The sequence below is a fragment of the Metarhizium robertsii genome (genome assembly GCF_000187425.2).
Source record: "Metarhizium robertsii ARSEF 23 chromosome Unknown MAA_Scf_5, whole genome shotgun sequence".
Lineage (NCBI taxonomy): Eukaryota > Fungi > Ascomycota > Sordariomycetes > Hypocreales > Clavicipitaceae > Metarhizium > Metarhizium robertsii.
The window spans coordinates 2,798,651-2,814,506 of record NW_011942193.1 but is presented as its reverse complement, the minus strand read 5'-3'; the positions used below and the strand labels follow the sequence as shown (position 1 = coordinate 2,814,506).

The 15,856-nt window shown below is 51.0% G+C and overlaps 7 protein-coding genes across 7 annotated transcripts; 2 read left to right on the top strand and 5 right to left on the bottom strand.

The window, feature by feature from the left end:
* Positions 1-177: 177 nt before the first annotated feature.
* On the bottom strand, positions 178-1,029 carry MAA_07246 (lipase; the record flags this gene model as incomplete). Its single annotated transcript, XM_007825244.1, has 1 exon — positions 178-1,029. One exon carries the CDS (start codon positions 1,027-1,029, stop codon positions 178-180), a length of 852 nt encoding a protein of 283 aa, XP_007823435.1.
* Positions 1,030-1,550: 521 nt separating this feature from the next.
* MAA_07245 (uncharacterized protein) lies at positions 1,551-2,546 on the top strand (the record flags this gene model as incomplete). The annotated part of the gene is made up of 1 exon (XM_007825243.1): positions 1,551-2,546. The coding sequence occupies one exon, from the start codon at positions 1,551-1,553 to the stop codon at positions 2,544-2,546; it is 996 nt and encodes a 331-aa protein (XP_007823434.1).
* Positions 2,547-3,322: 776 nt separating this feature from the next.
* MAA_07244 (uncharacterized protein) lies at positions 3,323-4,024 on the bottom strand (the record flags this gene model as incomplete). Its single annotated transcript, XM_007825242.1, has 1 exon — positions 3,323-4,024. The coding sequence occupies one exon, from the start codon at positions 4,022-4,024 to the stop codon at positions 3,323-3,325; it is 702 nt and encodes a 233-aa protein (XP_007823433.1).
* A 2,343-nt stretch (positions 4,025-6,367) lies between these two features.
* Positions 6,368-6,658, bottom strand: MAA_07243 (molybdopterin synthase sulfur carrier subunit; the record flags this gene model as incomplete). The annotated part of the gene is made up of 1 exon (XM_007825241.1): positions 6,368-6,658. The coding sequence occupies one exon, from the start codon at positions 6,656-6,658 to the stop codon at positions 6,368-6,370; it is 291 nt and encodes a 96-aa protein (XP_007823432.1).
* Positions 6,659-7,151: 493 nt separating this feature from the next.
* MAA_07242 (Dynamitin subunit 2) lies at positions 7,152-8,552 on the bottom strand (the record flags this gene model as incomplete). Its single annotated transcript, XM_007825240.1, has 3 exons — positions 7,152-8,336; positions 8,391-8,450; positions 8,511-8,552. The coding sequence occupies 3 exons, from the start codon at positions 8,550-8,552 to the stop codon at positions 7,152-7,154; spliced, it is 1,287 nt and encodes a 428-aa protein (XP_007823431.1).
* Positions 8,553-9,327: 775 nt separating this feature from the next.
* Positions 9,328-10,947, top strand: MAA_07241 (uncharacterized protein; the record flags this gene model as incomplete). Its single annotated transcript, XM_007825239.2, has 1 exon — positions 9,328-10,947. The coding sequence occupies one exon, from the start codon at positions 9,328-9,330 to the stop codon at positions 10,945-10,947; it is 1,620 nt and encodes a 539-aa protein (XP_007823430.2).
* Positions 10,948-11,146: 199 nt separating this feature from the next.
* MAA_07240 (glycoside hydrolase family 13) lies at positions 11,147-13,225 on the bottom strand (the record flags this gene model as incomplete). The annotated part of the gene is made up of 5 exons (XM_007825238.2): positions 11,147-11,648; positions 11,743-12,081; positions 12,176-12,578; positions 12,665-12,932; positions 13,025-13,225. The coding sequence occupies 5 exons, from the start codon at positions 13,223-13,225 to the stop codon at positions 11,147-11,149; spliced, it is 1,713 nt and encodes a 570-aa protein (XP_007823429.2).
* Between the last annotated feature and the right edge of the window lie 2,631 nt (positions 13,226-15,856).

Sequence of the window (15,856 nt, the reverse complement as noted above, 5' to 3'; positions counted from 1 at the left end):
CCTGTTTCTCGTCTTTCTCATTTTCAACCTTGACTGGTGGTTGGTCAAACAAATCCATGTATAAGCAAGTCTTTAGATTCGTATATTCAAGACTGGTGTTTTTTTATTTCAAATCCATGACACATGATATAATCACATGTCAACAACCGTCATTCTTTATTATTCGCACACAGCCTCCTATCTGCCAGGAGGTGCTAATACGCAGGAGATGTCGCGCCCAAGCTTCTTCTCCAAGGAATTCAGCACCAGATTCCACACATTCATGTCATACGCCTCGCCGATATGACCGACAAGATCAGTCGGGCAATAATCCTGCACGTAAATGTTATTCACGCCCGGCTCATGGACAAAGGAAGTCTCGGTGGGCGTCACCAGCTCATCAAGCTTGGACGTGATGACGGTGACGACGGTGCCTGGCTGCACAATGGGCGATCCGTCGTTGAGTCTCTGGACGGCGGCGCCACCAGTGACCAGGTCCGCGCAGGCCTTGCACCCAAAGGTCCCGAGGACGTCCTTGACGCCCCTCTCGGCGCCCAGCAGCTCGGCGAGGCTGTACAGGCCAGCGAGGGAGGTGCCGTGCGTTGGGGGGGCGATGGCGACAAGGGCGTCGACAATGTGGTTGACGCTGCCGAACTTGGTGGTGTAGAGGGCTTGGAATGCGCCCTCGGAGTGCCCGACGAGGTCGACTTTGCGAGAGCCCGTGGCCTGGTGGACGGTGCGGATGAAGGAGGCGATTTGCGGCGACGACTCGCGGATGGGCTTGAGGCCGCCGACGAGGGGGAAGCCGTCGTAGGCGCCGTAGGTGAGGGAGAAGGTGCAGAGGCCTTTTGTGCGCAGCCAGGCCTCGAGCTGGTTGAGGTCTTGGTAGGAGGTGGCGCCGAGGCCGTGCAGGAGCACGACGGGGTTGTGGCTGGATTTGCAGGAGAAGTCGTTGTGGGAGGAGGTTGAGTGTGAGGTTGGTGAGGTTGTTGGGATGGTGCCCGCTGCGACTGCCGCTGCCATGGCCAAGGCGGAGAGGGTGAAGCGCATCATGACACTGGTAGGTTGCCGGAAAATGTATACCCGGCTTCTAACTGCCGTCTAGGAAGCCAGGCAGGTCAAGTGTAATATTGTAGCGTCCTGGGAAAGAGGAAAGACGGATGAGATATATCCCCTTTCGACTCACGCGCCATTATTACATTGGACACCGCAATGCGACGAGTAACGAAATGGTCGGAGCGCCGCGGCTCGTTCATACTGAATACTGAACGATACTGCGTACGTGCCTGAAAGTTGTGTGTGGACAGGGCACTCCTTAGACGAGAAAAAGAAAAAAACATCACAGCTCGGAGATGGGAGCGTGTCAAGTGCACGCTGTAGACAGCTTCATGCGACGCAACGACGTTTGCCCGCATCCATGTAGGGGATTAAACACGCATACCGCATTTTTTGAACACGCGTCACGCGCTAGTCCTAATCAGGCTATGGAATTTCCTTACAGCCACATAAGGCTGTAAGACACCACAGCATATTACACAATGGCTGCTTTTCAATTTCATCAACACACAACGATGTCATCCCTAAGTTTACAGCCATCTTATGCGACCGCCGAAGCGGCCATCGGCGCGATCAACACCATACAAGCAAGTGAGGGATTTGTGACTGTGAAATCCGGCGGCGGTTATTCGAGACGCACGGGGCTACGAAACTTCTATTATATTCGATGCCAACACAGCGGCAGCTACAGGCCAAGTACCTCAAATTCAAACATTTACAAGACCTCGTCAAGGAAATCCCAGTGTCCGTTCAAAGCCCAAGTACGGCTAAATCCTCACGACAACACCTGGGTTCCTGTAATCAAGGATAGCCAACATAACCACGAACCGGTTCTTTCTCCCCTAGATTCAAGCATTCTACGGCTTCGAAGCCAACAAAACTACGGCCTAGAAAAGATTCAGTCAAGGGTCAAAACCCTCAGTCAGATGAAAACGTTGACCGCGAAGCAAATCGCTGCGCGAATTATGAGCGAATGCCCCAATGTCTACATTATCGACACGGAGGTGTTTTTCATGCAACGTCAATTACGCCCCTCAAATCGTAACTCGGGGACATCAGCACAAAATTCAGCGTCAAACCAGCTTCCCGCAGAATCTGCGTCGCAAGCCTCGTCGCGAGCATCAACACCAGCTTCTAGCGACACACCAGCTTCTACCGCCTCAAATCGCGGTGGCATCAGGCGGCGGGGTCGCGCCCGGCAACGACACACCATGGCCAGCCTCGTCGCGCGGGTTGCAGAGCTGGAACAGCTTGCCGGTACTGCTACGGCACGAATGGAGGCCCTCGCGAATGCCGTCATAAGCTCGCACCAAGCTGCCATTACTGCGATTCAAGCCTCACAGGCACCATGGACTAATTTGCCTTTGGCGCAGTCAAGAGAAGGAGATTTTACCGGCAGCGCACCTGTTTTTACATCAATGCCAAGTCAGGCACTCTTTGGGGACCCTGTTGGCGCGGCTGCTAGTCATGCTCAATTTGTGCAATACGAGCCGCCGGCACAGGGCCGTTGATGGCTTCAAGTAATGATAGCACACATCCTTGAGAGACGTCAAAAAACGCACTTTTGAACGTAAACCACGCACAAAGGCGGGCGCAAGGTTGTACATGGAATTGAATGGACGCAGGCCACACCAAATTTGTATAAGTGAGGCGTCCATCCGATTGGGGGCTAGTGGTATATGTGCATTCGACTTTTGTAGTATGTATGTATACATTTAGGTGCCCGTTAGGTAGCGTGAACTGGGCAGAGTACCAATATTGGGATCATCTTCGTGGAAAGGGGGACCTCGTCGAAAGCAGGTCGTGGAAATTGGTTGTGGCGTTGTTCTGACACGGCAACTGTTATACATGCTAGTACTTCAACCGCATTGGAGGATGAGGCAATCATCACTGCAGGTGACTTGTGATTTTCAGTCACAAAGGCAACGCTCTCTATACCCGTCTTCGCCAGCCGTCCAAGACAGCAAGTCGACCGGGCTGGCTGAGGTCTATCAGATGTTCGGCAAATCCAGTCACTGGCAAACAGGAAAAGGAAGACGAAAGGTCTTGTCAAAAAATGGCATAGCTTGTCAGAAAACTTTGTGAGACACGATTTCGCAGACGCCGAATAAAACGTAGTCAGGTCATGACAGTTCTAATTCTTCTACTCCATAGTCAAAGCTACAAGTGCTGCTTGAAACACTCGAGCGTCCTTGGGCCTCAAGAACGGACATTGCCCTTGTTGGCCAAAAAAAACTTATAATCTAACCGTGTACATGTAGCCGTGACGAACCTCAATGTTCGTACATCACAAATGCGGCAACAAGGGACCATAGCCGCCCTTCACCATGAGCGGCACCCTCAGGCCGACCTCGTCCCTCCCCGTGCTCAGCAATCCCTGGATCCGCGGCCACGCCTGGCGGAACTGGTCGCAGAAGAGGCCCTCGGCAATCTCGCTGCCCACCATGCACCCCAGGATGTAGCCCGTCACGAGGTTGCTCACGTACAGCAGGCCCTCCACCTGTGTCTCGTCGAGGGAGGCATACGCCGACCTGCACATGCCCTCGCACGGGGCGGCGAGATCCTGTGAGCAGTCCGCGAGCAGGCCCGCCATGTAGGATGCCATGCTGCCGTCCGGGTGGCGGAGAGCCTCGGTCGCGGCGTTTTCGTCCAGCGGCGCGTGGAAGCTGGTCATGTAGAATCTCATGAAGCACTCGAGGCTGTGCTGGACTCGGGGGGCTGCTTCATCAGCCTCTTGGGGCGCCTTGCTGCGCAGGTCATCTGCGTACAAGGGGCTTAGGGATGCGCCGCTGAAGTTGGTCATCGAGTGGAGGATGAAGCCCGTGTCTGTTCGGAGGTGTTTGATGGAGTTGTCCGGGTCGAACGACGGCGGCACCACGTTGAGGAGGCTCTCGACGAGGGCTTTGATGTCTTGACTGTTTGAGACGGTGATTTGGTGGTTGTGGGGAGAGATGTACCACGCAGCCTGGATTTCCTTCTTGGAGACCATAGTGAGGTATTGATTGGTGTTTATGTATGGGAATGCTGATTTTTGACTGTTTTTGCGGTTGAGAGGAGGAGGAGAGGATTTTGAGCACATGTGTTGCATCAGATACATGGCCATTTTATTTGACTTCGTCGTGGTATTTTTAGGAGTCGAAACCCCGTACAAAGAGGTGCTTCTCTTTGTCGATTCACGGCGCCGCTCGAGACCATGGTGATACACTCATCTTTGTTGCAACTGTCGCGGGCAGCTTGTAGCGCTTTGATGAATAGCTGTCACGGCCAGGGATGGCGAATCGTCCGTCTATTTGGGTAAAATAGCTCCAAGGCTCAGGCAGAGCTCGTCACCGTCCGCTAACACGCGATCATCGCAGGTCTCCTGTCAAAGACCTTAAGATGACAGTTATCCGCAGCCCTTATTCTCACAATTTAGTATCACTATTCCACTGGCGTACGGACGCATCTTACTAAACAACAATTGCTATGCCATCCAGCAATGTCGTCAGTCTTTGCCGCCTGATTGTCCATGATAGTTGTGGTGCATCCTGTCCATGGTTAAACCAAGTCGGTTTCACCAAGCACAAAGGCAAAATATACCCCGAATCCCACAACAAAAAAAAACAATCAACAATGCGCAGCACAGTTGCCAACTAGTGCAACCATGCAGGCGTTATTATTTGTGGAAGTGAGCAAAAAAAAAAGTCTGATGAGACTGGGACTCGAACCCAGGAGGATTGCTCCATCAGGAAACAGGGTGTTAAGGTAACCTTAACCTGACGCCATAACCAACTCGGCCATCTCACCGATTGCTTGTTGAATCACGTGCGGATTATTTTGGTATATAAACGTGGTATCCATAATTGGGTTTGTTCTCCGTGTTGTCTGTAGATGTGTCTTTGTTTTCTTGAGATATCGCTCTCTTTACTTTTCTTGGTGATATTAATAATAATAGTTTGTTAAATACATGGAGCTGTAACGGTGACAGACGTTTGCATTCAGAAGCATTGGATCGACGCTTGCGGTTGCCAGAAGTCAAGCATCAAGGCCCGCCGCCAACAAAGAGCATTTGTCGGGGTTGATGCACACGACACACCAGAGTCCCTACTCGACGAACCGCCGGAGCAAGATCAATCAACTCATCCAACGCCCGCGCGCTTCCTGAGCTAGTACAGAAATGACTCTCGCATGCCAACATGGAGCGACTCGTGGGGGAATATCGCCTCTTGCTTTAGGGGAGGCAGCTACTCTCTAGTGCCCTTTGCTCTGTAGAGCTGTCCTGAAGGGAACATTGAATGCTGTCAAGACGCTTCGCATTCAATTACATGTACTTTCAAGTTATGTCGTAGCCACCATTGACCTCAACACTGACTTTTCCGACCGAACCTTATTCACTTGGTGCTGTCAAGCATAGCTACCGGCCTCGGGCAATGTTGACCAACTGAGAGCTGACAGATATAGTTTGTGCACTTTGCCTTCCCCGCACAGCCCGAATGTGTCAGCAGCACTGCAGCAGCACTTCCGGAGCTCCCACGTTCTTCATCACTTCCGATATTAATGCCTTGCCATTAAAGCTAGACGCGAATCCTGGGGCCTGACTAAGTTACATTATTATATCACATTGGCTAAAACCTCATTTCCTCTGACCCTGACCATGACATCGCCCTTTCAATCATCCGATATCAATGCTTTCCGCAGCAATTTCACTAGCGCAGAGACTGACCGAGAGCATCTACTTCGGTGTTGGGCACACAAAACCTGTGGGGGATGTTTAGCTTCGTACCAATGCAGTTGGTGTCCATTTGTGAGTGCAGCAGTCATCTCTCCTCTGCATCATTCAGTCATAAGCTCATAAAATGTAGACATGGGCATGCATCCCAAACTCATATAGAGTCCCGCTACTGGCACCAGTGTACAATGAACGAATCTGCCCTCATCAAATAGAGCGATGGGAGGTGCGCACCCATCCATTTGGGTGCCATGTGTCGACTATAACGAGCTTGACGGCCATTTTCTCCGTTGTGTCAACTTTGATCCTCGTCATCATAGTGCTCTTCGTTATGGTTTTGATCCGGCGAGTCCGGCAATACTCCAAGCAACATCCCAACTGGCGACAGTATTGGAGGCAACCCCGGCGTATACGCGGGCAACCTGACAATTTACCACAGGAGCGGGATCCTCTGCTTTCCTGGCAAGGGGGCAGCCAGGCAGAAGGTGCCTAGGCGTCGCCTTGCAGGCATCATCAGCCCATATTCCAGAGCGAGACTCGGCTCCCGCACTACTGATTCAGGCAGTGCACGCGGGTCCAATAACACAGCACACAGATTTAATGTCTATCAACAAATCTTGATCATCAACCAGAGCTGACCGGAGGTATGATGGCAACCTCATCAGACTCTTGAATCATCCGTCCATTCGCATCGCCGGCATCGGGGACATCTACGTAGTCGAGGTTGACCGTAACCAAGCAAGAGTCCAAAATCTTTACCTGGATGCCAGGATACTTAGACTCAAGCTCGGCAAAGAGCTTGCTCAGCAGCAAGGGTGCTGGCCAAGCCTCTTCCTCTTTGCCAGTAAATGAGCTGGCACCAGCGAAATAAAGCACTCGGAAGTGACCCTGGGGAGCCTTGGGTATCGAAGTCATCGCTGCATGTAGAGTATGTGGGTTCTATATTGCAATCACGGCGTCAGTAACCAGCTCGGTCCAAAATTAGTCAATAAGGGAAGCGAAAGGTAAAGGCCTGAGTCAGAGATCTTGGTGATAAAAAGTACATCAAAGAGTATTCAGGTAATACATGCTATTAAAGCATCATTCCAGGTGCAAAAAAAAAAAAGAATAGTAGGTGCAGCGGTGACTTACCAAAATGACCACTGCATACTTTGTATTTATATACAGATGCAATGGCACTTCATCCAGCGAATTTGCATGAAGAAAAAGTCAGGTTGGTGGAGGAGAAGCTCAAAAGCAGAATTAAATGCAGCGCGAAAAGACCCGCCACGTGACTATTATTCTACTAGCAGCTAGCGGCACCGCCCGCCGAGTTAAGCGGTGGAGTCCATTGCAACGACGCGAACAAAGCAAAACTGCGACTTTTGTGTTTATTGGGTATCATAGTGCAAGATGGAGCGCAGAACACTTAGGACAGTTTAGCCATTCGTTCTTCCAGGTCATTCACCCAACCTTCCATGACTTTCACGTTACCCTTCACTGTAACATCACCGTCCGTCATGGCGTTTTCCATCTTCTCAAGACCTTCCTTCCACTGCTTCAACTCCTCCGTCATTTCAGCTTGCTGTGTTTCAATGCGCTCGAGAGTCTGACTTGCGGTTGCGGCATCAGCATGGATCGCACGAAGTGATCGCAGACGGTCTAGCAACGGAGGCAGCATAGGCGTGAGGTTCTCGATTGTGGGCAGAATCCCATACAGTGCATTGATCTTGGATTCTTGTTCCGACGCATCGGTCGATGATTGACCTTGCTTGCCGAGTTCTTCCCTTAGTGCCTTGGCCTTTTCCCGGGACTCGTTGAGCTTATCTTGCTCCGACGCCAAGGTTCGCACGCGTCGGGTAATAGCATCTAGATTCGAGGTCGATGCCTGGGCCAGAGTTGAAATTTGCTTTTCCATATTATCTAGAGTGGGCAATATAGCCCTTGGCAGTCCATTTGCACGGGCCTCAGATAGTGACGACGCGCTGATTCCAAGGGTTTTCTCCAACATGAGCAGCCGTCGGTCAAAATCGGCAGCCTTGGCAAGGGCATGGCTCTGTTCGTAAGTCGGTGCGTAGGTGACGGTATATGTAGGGCCGTCACCTGCAGGGACTTCGGGCTTGCTGGTTGACGGCGGGAAATGTGTCTTCGCCATGCCACGAGAGGTCTCGAGACCGGCAGGTTTGGCTATATCATCAAGGACTTGACTTAAAGTATCCAATCTTTCGTTGGAAAGGACCTTGCCTCCAGCTTCTGCAGTAGTTGTAGCAGTGGCGGCTTTACGCTTTGCATATTCCTCCTTCGCCTCCTCGACCTCTCTCTTTAGTCGTGCAATCCTCCTTTCCAAGCCCTCGTCATCGTCATCGTCGGACAGGTCGCCAAGTTCATATGTGCCATCTTCTAGTATGCGCTGGCGGCGACTGGACGCCTTGTATGATTTTCGTTTCCCATCGACCCGATCTGAGAAGTCTACCCCGTTCGCATCGACGTTGGCGGGCAAGAAACGTGAGCGAGCCTCATCGATGCGCAATCTGGTTCTTGAAATACCGTGGCTGTCTTCGTCTTCGTCAACATCGTAGAATTCGTCATCGGATTGTGCCCTATTCGCAGTAGTCTGCACGTAGATAAGCAGCGGAATACTACAAAGGATTAAAAGGGGGCAACATACGGGCACGGTGGAGTTATCATCAGTTAATTCGGGTGTCTCGTAAACGTCTGGAGCCGAATCCTATCATTATATGAGCATCGTCAAACATCGAGTTGCTTGTTGATTTCAATGGCGGTTTACCAGATCCGGCAGAGCCGCATATTTGCGATTGAGTGTCGCCATCGAGGTGGCTTGTCTGGGTTGGCGACTGGGAATTCGGCTGATGTGACGCGTTACAGGGCTGCCCTCCCACGGAGCGGAAAGCTTTGTTCTGTAGAGCTGAAAAAAATCCAGACGGATATCGATGGCCTAGGTACTATCTGGTGACCTGTTGTCTTCCGTCGGTATGAGCGTAGTTTGTGAGTCGTGACACAGAGGTGAGTGAGTAGTGAGTCCAGGGGCTCCACCGCCAATGACAACTGCCCATGTGCAGTTATTCAAAGTTTATCGTGCCTGCTTGCTTCTGCAGACATGGAATTACAGCACTGGAGGGGGGTCCCCACACGTGCATGCATGTGTGCACCGGACCAGACAGTTCAAACCACCTGAATGCCTAGAGGTGGCTTTGGTCGCGTCCACCGATTTCAGGCACGCGTCCACTTAGTCTGATGCCGGACCGGCGAGGCAGATGGAAAGACGTTTGGATTACTAACATCTCGACCCTTACAGAGCATGTCAGAATACTTGCAATTATCTTGTACCTTGTCCGAGCTAAACCTTCTGTTTCCAACCAACGAGATCATTTCAAATCGACGACCTGGCCCCGGTATTAGGCTGGACAGCTCGCATTCAAGTTCTCTTGCCTCAAGTCTTTGGAGCTCCCTACTATTGTGGCTGACAACCCGGCCAGCATGCTGGAGTAAGGTGCTGAACATATTTTGAAGGCACCCTGACCCTCTGCGTCAGCGACAGGCCGATTAATTCTCATTTCCCGATATCTAGCTTCTAGGCGAACACGATGCCGATTCTCAACAATCAACGCGGACGGACAATGGCTGTGAGGAGAGTTGGTCAGAGCAAGAATGATCCAGCGCCTCGTCTTCTGACTATAGTCGGGGGCTCATCAAGACAGAAGGTGGCCGAGAATGTTGACGATCCTCCGGTTTCTAGCGATGACGAGGGCGAATCCGACAATACCCTTGAAACTGACAGTCCTATGAACGCAATGAGTCAAAGAAAATCACCCCTCAAAGGCAGTCAAACCAGCAGGGCGCGAAATACGAAGAAAATTTCCTCTTTTGTTGGCAGCTCGGATAGTTGTGGGGATGGAGATGAGCGAGTAGTGCGCGCGAACATCAAAAGCACTAGCTTTGACACGCCGCAACAAACCCGAAGCAAAAGAAAGGATTCACCTATCGAACGAGCAGAGAAATCGGAAGATTTAGACAGCAAAAGACGCAAAACGGGTACTCAACGTAAAGAACCTAGGAACACGCCGCCGACCAGCTCCGGAGAACACTTGAAAAATGAACTAGGGCTTCCAAGAACCAGGAAATCCAAAGTCACATACAAGAGAAGAGAGCAGAGCTCACAGGAACAACCGGTTAGGAAAGGTTCGACAGACACCCGAGTAATTTCTCGGTCGATTCCTTCTGGTGGAATAGGGAAGAAGAAAGAGCCCGCCAAGCTACAGGTGCCCTCTTCGTTGCCCTCTTCGCCACAGAGCCCCGAAAGGCCAAAAATGGACAGACTTCGGTTGCCTTCCGGCCCTAGTTCTTCATCGCCTCCTAGCAAGCCTACACTCAAGCTGTACAACTCAATCAAATCACCACAACAGTCTACTCGTAGCAGGCGGCTGAAAAAAAAAGAGTCAGAAGCAAAAGGAAGGTCTCCATCTCCGCCTCCTGCAATTTTCAAAATGCCCGTGTCAATATCAGACCTACAGCTTCGATCGCCAAGGAAAGGCAGAATAGAAGAACCATTAACAGACGACCCTTCGGACATGGAGAACCAAGATGGCCAGGCCGAAAAATCAAGTGCGGACGATGGAATCAAAAGTGTGGAAGCAGAAACGGTGTGTCCTTGGTGCGGAGAACCCGTTGACAAGAAGTTCCTTGACGATTTTGCCAAGGGTAGACGTTTAAATGTGCGGCTACAAAGCAAATTTTGCCAGAAACATAAGAAACAAACAGCCAAGGAACTTTGGCAGCAGAAGAGCTATCCAGAAGTCGAGTGGGATGGGCTGGAAGACCGATTCGAAAAATATCATAAATTGTTGCTTGGTGTCATAAACGGAGGAGCTTCACACTTCCGTTTCATCCATGAGAAGAACATTTTATCTGGAAAAGCGAGGTCCATGAAGAAAGAAGACAACATGGTTCCAGGATACTACGGACCACGCGGGTTCAACCTGATGTGTGACTATTTGGTTAACGAATTTAGCGAGTTGCTGAGGGAGAAAGCAGTGGATGACCGGGTGATTGCTGGCCGTGGATCCGCAGCCTTCATCCAGACCGTGCTCGTGGCCGAGCTGGCAGTGCGCTTGATTATGGAAGACATGAAGGTTGCTGAGGAGGAAGCCAGGGCTATCCTGGACGAGAGCAAGACTTTGGGTGAAATGATTCATGGAGAGACATGATTTTGATATATAACCGAGTGAGAGCGACTTGTGTGCATACACTTTACGTGTAGAAATTGCATGGACGGCACATTTATTTGTACTAGCTAAATGAAACTGGCTGTCTACTTACCTAGGTCATCGTCGTTTGTAGTCATGCCCGAGCAGTGGGAAGGATCATGTCACAGCGTCTATATAAAAGAAGGGGCATTCGGTACACTCAAAGAAGTAAGGCGATGGCCTCACACGGACCCATCTGAATCTCTCCAGCACGCACGTCGCCAATCTGTTTTCCGGTTGGGCTCACTAGAACCTCGCGAGCCTCAAAACCACTCGACCACACTACTTTGTCCGTGGAGAAATTGCACACCACAAGGGCAGCGTCCCCATTGCCAGCAACCCTCTTGTACGCAAATATCTTGTCGTTTTGCTCGTCAACAAGCTCAAAGTCTCCGTAGACAAAAATATCCATGTGCTCCTTGCGCTTCTCCAGCACCCGTCGGTAAGTATGGTACACCGACCGAGGGTCCTTGACCTGAGTCGCGGCGTTGATGTCCTTGTAATTATCATTTACACGCATCCACGGAGATGACGCGGTCGTGAAACCGGCCTGCGCAGAGTCGTCCCACTGCATTGGCGTGCGGGCATTGTCCCTCGACTTCTTTTGATATTCCCCCCTGAGAAGCGTTTTGGTGCTGTCGTCCACCGTGTCCTTGAATAACCTGTACACTGTTAGCAACTCCCTTCTCCTATCTCCTTCTCTCTCACCCCCCCTTTTTTGTCGTGGTGGGGAAAGGGCTTCAAAGAATAACCTACTTCCAGTGATTCAAGCAATCTATATCCTTGTACTCATCCATCCCCCACTCCTTGGGGACGTTCGTCATGCCAATCTCCTGCCCCTGATAGATGAATGGCGTGCCAGCCTGAAACGCCAAAAATATAGCAATCAGCTTGGCACTGGCTACTCTATGTTCTGGCGTGTCGTGGACGAAGCGGCTCACGGCGCGGGGTTGGTCGTGGTTCTCGAGGTAGAGGGCGTTCCAACCGTTGTTGTCGTACATGAAGCGCTGCCATTTGTTGACTTTGGACTTGAGTGTTGAGAGGGTCCATGTTGCCGGGGAGAACTTGCCGTTTACACCGTGGTCAATGTCCATCCTGTGCTTGTTGGTCAATATGGTTTCGCGGTAGGCATATATAGCTGATGCATGATTTGGGGGCGAGGGGGGGAATTGGCTCCGCATAGACGTACAGTTCAAAGTGGAAAATCATGCTCAGTTCCCCTCGATCAGCAGCCACGGCTCTAACCAGCTCCTTCTCGTCGTGCACACATGGCATTTCACCGACACTGAAGGCGTCGTATTCTTTCAGAATGGCACCCAGTTCCATTAGGTACTCGTGGAGCCGTGGCCCGCAGGCATAGTGCTCCGTCCCGCCGAGGACGGTTTTATTCGAATCAGGGAACGACTGGTCTTTGCTGATGAAGTTGATGACGTCGATACGGAAGCCATCTGCGCCGCGGTCGAGCCAGAAGCGCATCACGTCGTGGGCGGCTCGGCGGACGGCTGGGTTTTCCCAGTTGAGATCTGGCTGTTGTTTGCAGAAGAGGCGGAGGTAGTACTCGTCTGTTGTTTCGTCGTATTCCCAGGCGCTACCTATTGTTTTGATGACGAGGACATTTAATTTCTTTCTTTCTTTCTTTTTTCTGCCCGGGCGGGATTTGAAGAGGGAGAGCAAGTACCTTGGAAGTGACTCTGCCAGTTATTAGGAGGGCATCGATTGCCCTGCTCATCGTACCTGGGTGGCTTCCAGATGTACCAATCTCTGTATGGGTTATCCTTGGACTTTCTCGACTCCTTGAACCACTCGTGTTCGTCGCTGGTGTGGTTCATGACGAGATCGAGGACGAGCTTCATGCTTCGCTCGTGGAGGGCGTCGCGGAGGACATCTACGTCGGTGATGTCGCCATAGGGAGGGTCGATTACTTTATAGTCGCTGATATCATAGCCCTTTTATTTTTGTAATGGATTGTCAGTTGAATTGCACTTTTGCTTTCCTCATCCTGCGTAGGCGGAGTCGCAGTGTCGATGGCAGGTCGAACCATGTCATGTTGAGGACTCTTGAAAATCGGCGACAGCCAAACAATGTCCACGCCCAGTTCCTTCAAATAATCAATCCGTGATATGATCCCCTTCAGGTCACCGACTCCCGAGCCGGTGGAATCTTGGAACGACGCTGGGTAGACTTGGTATACGGAGCCCTCTTTCCACCACGCCCTCTGCGGTTCGGATATACTGCCCATTTTTCTTTTCGATTGTTTCCCCAAGAAAAAAAGAGACTCAGGATAGCCGTTCAAGTGCAGACGGCGTTGTCGTTATTTTCCAGCTGATATGGGGACCATGAATTGGAGAGATGCATACTAGTACTAGTATTTCGTCCACGAATGCCGGTCCGAGATGCGGGGCACTTCATGGCGAGGGAAGGTCGTGTTTGAGGATTGTTTGGCTTTGTGGAGGCACTATGTCATTAAATCGGGTTTTGGATGGATTGTGTGTACATAACCTGGACCTGGTACTATCATCCTTCATTGGATAGTTCCGAGGATCTGGGAACGGTGAGGTGCAGAAGTGTACAGTGAGAGGTTGCAACACGATGTGGTGTGGAGACGCAGCTGAGAGAAGATACTACGCGGGGTTCTCATCACCTTGATGTTTTACGGGACGGGAGAGTAAGTACTCCGTATTGGAGAAAAACTGGCTTGACAAAGACCTACGTAGGTATCTACCAGTCTCTGGATACTTGTTTCGCTTTCATGTCAATTTTTCAACTCGACCAGATCAACCAAGCAAAAGTCCCATTTGTGGATCGAGGCGGAAGATATGGGGGTACATGACAACATGCAACGCAACTATTTCTAGCTTCACGACCCTGCATAGCACATGGTGCAATCGCTCATACATCTGAAACATATATATATATATATGCTACAACCTAGCCTAGGTAGGTAGGTAGTAATATCAACAAGAACAGTCGTACTCCGTATCTCTTGAGCTGGGGATGGCTTGCGGAGACTTTAAGAAAATTGTTAGGCAGAGGGACCTGCGCAAGCCATCCCGCGGCTCAAGAGATCATCACCTTGAAAAAGAAAGCATCCGACGCCGGCATATGTCCCCAAGCCTCTCGGCCAACCCTCACAAAAAGCAACCAACGTCCTCCCTCTTAAACCTTTAAGTATTTGAAATACCATTAGCAACCGCACGCACGACCCCCAGACATGAAATGTCTCAAGCAAGAATAATCAGCGTCGGTGTCCAAAGTCCGCGACGCTTCGGGCAACTTAATGTAGCTACGAGCTGGCATTAGTGAATGAAGGAAGCTCAAGTCTCTTGGCGGCGCCTGTTGTGTCACGGCTTCGTGGAGAGATGTGATGGATAAGAATGCCCACAAACCGCCGCAAAATTATATTTGCCAACAGTCAAGTATACACTGCGATGCTGCAGTATGCACGATGGCATAGGGCCGAGTGTCGTGTGGATATTTACTAAAGTATGCTTGCAGGTTCGGCGTGGGGTGCCTTGTGTTGTGGTACTTCGTACTCCGTACTTAAGTAAGTAGTCGAAGATTCCGTACGGAGTACTCACGGCATTTATTACGGGGAGTTACGACAAAACGCCGTAGGCACGGAGTACTAGTAGTACTAGTAATAAGCTTTGCACCAAAAAGATGAGACAAGGCAGAAAGCATCGACTGGCTATGGTAGTCACTGGCGAGATTGGCGACATGCATTATGGATGATGTGTCGGCCAGCTTGAGAGACATGTTTATTATTTTTGCCCCAGTTCGGCAGCCGGCTCATACAGGGCTCAGAGTTCGGACGAGACAAAGCAGAGACGGTCAATGCCAAGAATAGCTGCCGTGGATCTCGAGTGTGGTTGTGTGCAGGTATGCGAGCTGGTGTTTGCGAGCGATGAAAAAAAAGGAACGGCAGAGATTTGGAATAATGCGACTTGATGTTGTATCAACTCGGCTGTGCCTGGATTGACGGCAACTTCCGCGCAAGTCTTGACGAAATATTTGCAGCTTTGTGGCACCGCCCGAGGGCACAAGGCACACACGCACCTGGGCCATGGAGAGCAATAATACGCCGCGATATTGTTATTATATTGGCACCCATTTGGCTACGTATAAGCAGAAAGCCAATTTAATTGTGCACAAACTGCTGCTGCTAGTGTCAATGTGCAACGGTACGCGGTACACTGTGGGGGCAATTGTTTGCGGTCCGAGAAGCGGACCCAGGCCAGCGGCTGCGGGAGAGACAAATGCACAGATCACCTCGCGGCCACGGCACAACGTGACCCATGCCCCGTGGACCCACAGGCCCCCTCCCATGGGTCCAGTTGACCCATTGACCCGTTGACGTGTGGTCAATGGTCCAACCATCTTGCCATCCGAGCCGACTAGTTCCTGCCCCCCATGTCGCTCACGCTAGCATTTGAACTGCCTTTTTGATGTCCCAGTCGTTGCAACTACGGCAAATCTTCACGGCCTGCGCACGACCGATGGAGATCCATGATAATAATACAGAAGAAGAAAAAGATATACACGTTGAATATTACCGGGAGTCGCGGCGTGCCATGAATAAAATCTGTGGATAATATAGCGAAACATGCCGCGGTTGAGCGACTGCCGATTAGCCCATCCAGGCCTGGCCGAGACGTGGCTCGTCGGAAGACACACCCCGTGCCATTTGGTTCAACTGATGCTCGTAATGGCGGTACTGGCAAGACAAGACGCTTCAGCACAATCTTGTCTGGGCTCCGTGTCTATTCAGTTGTTTCACAGCGGACTGGGACATGAATGGTATCATTGCTTGCCATGGAGACTTGCCATGGAGTTATGGAAGTAGACTCGGATAAGAAACACAATGCTTTGT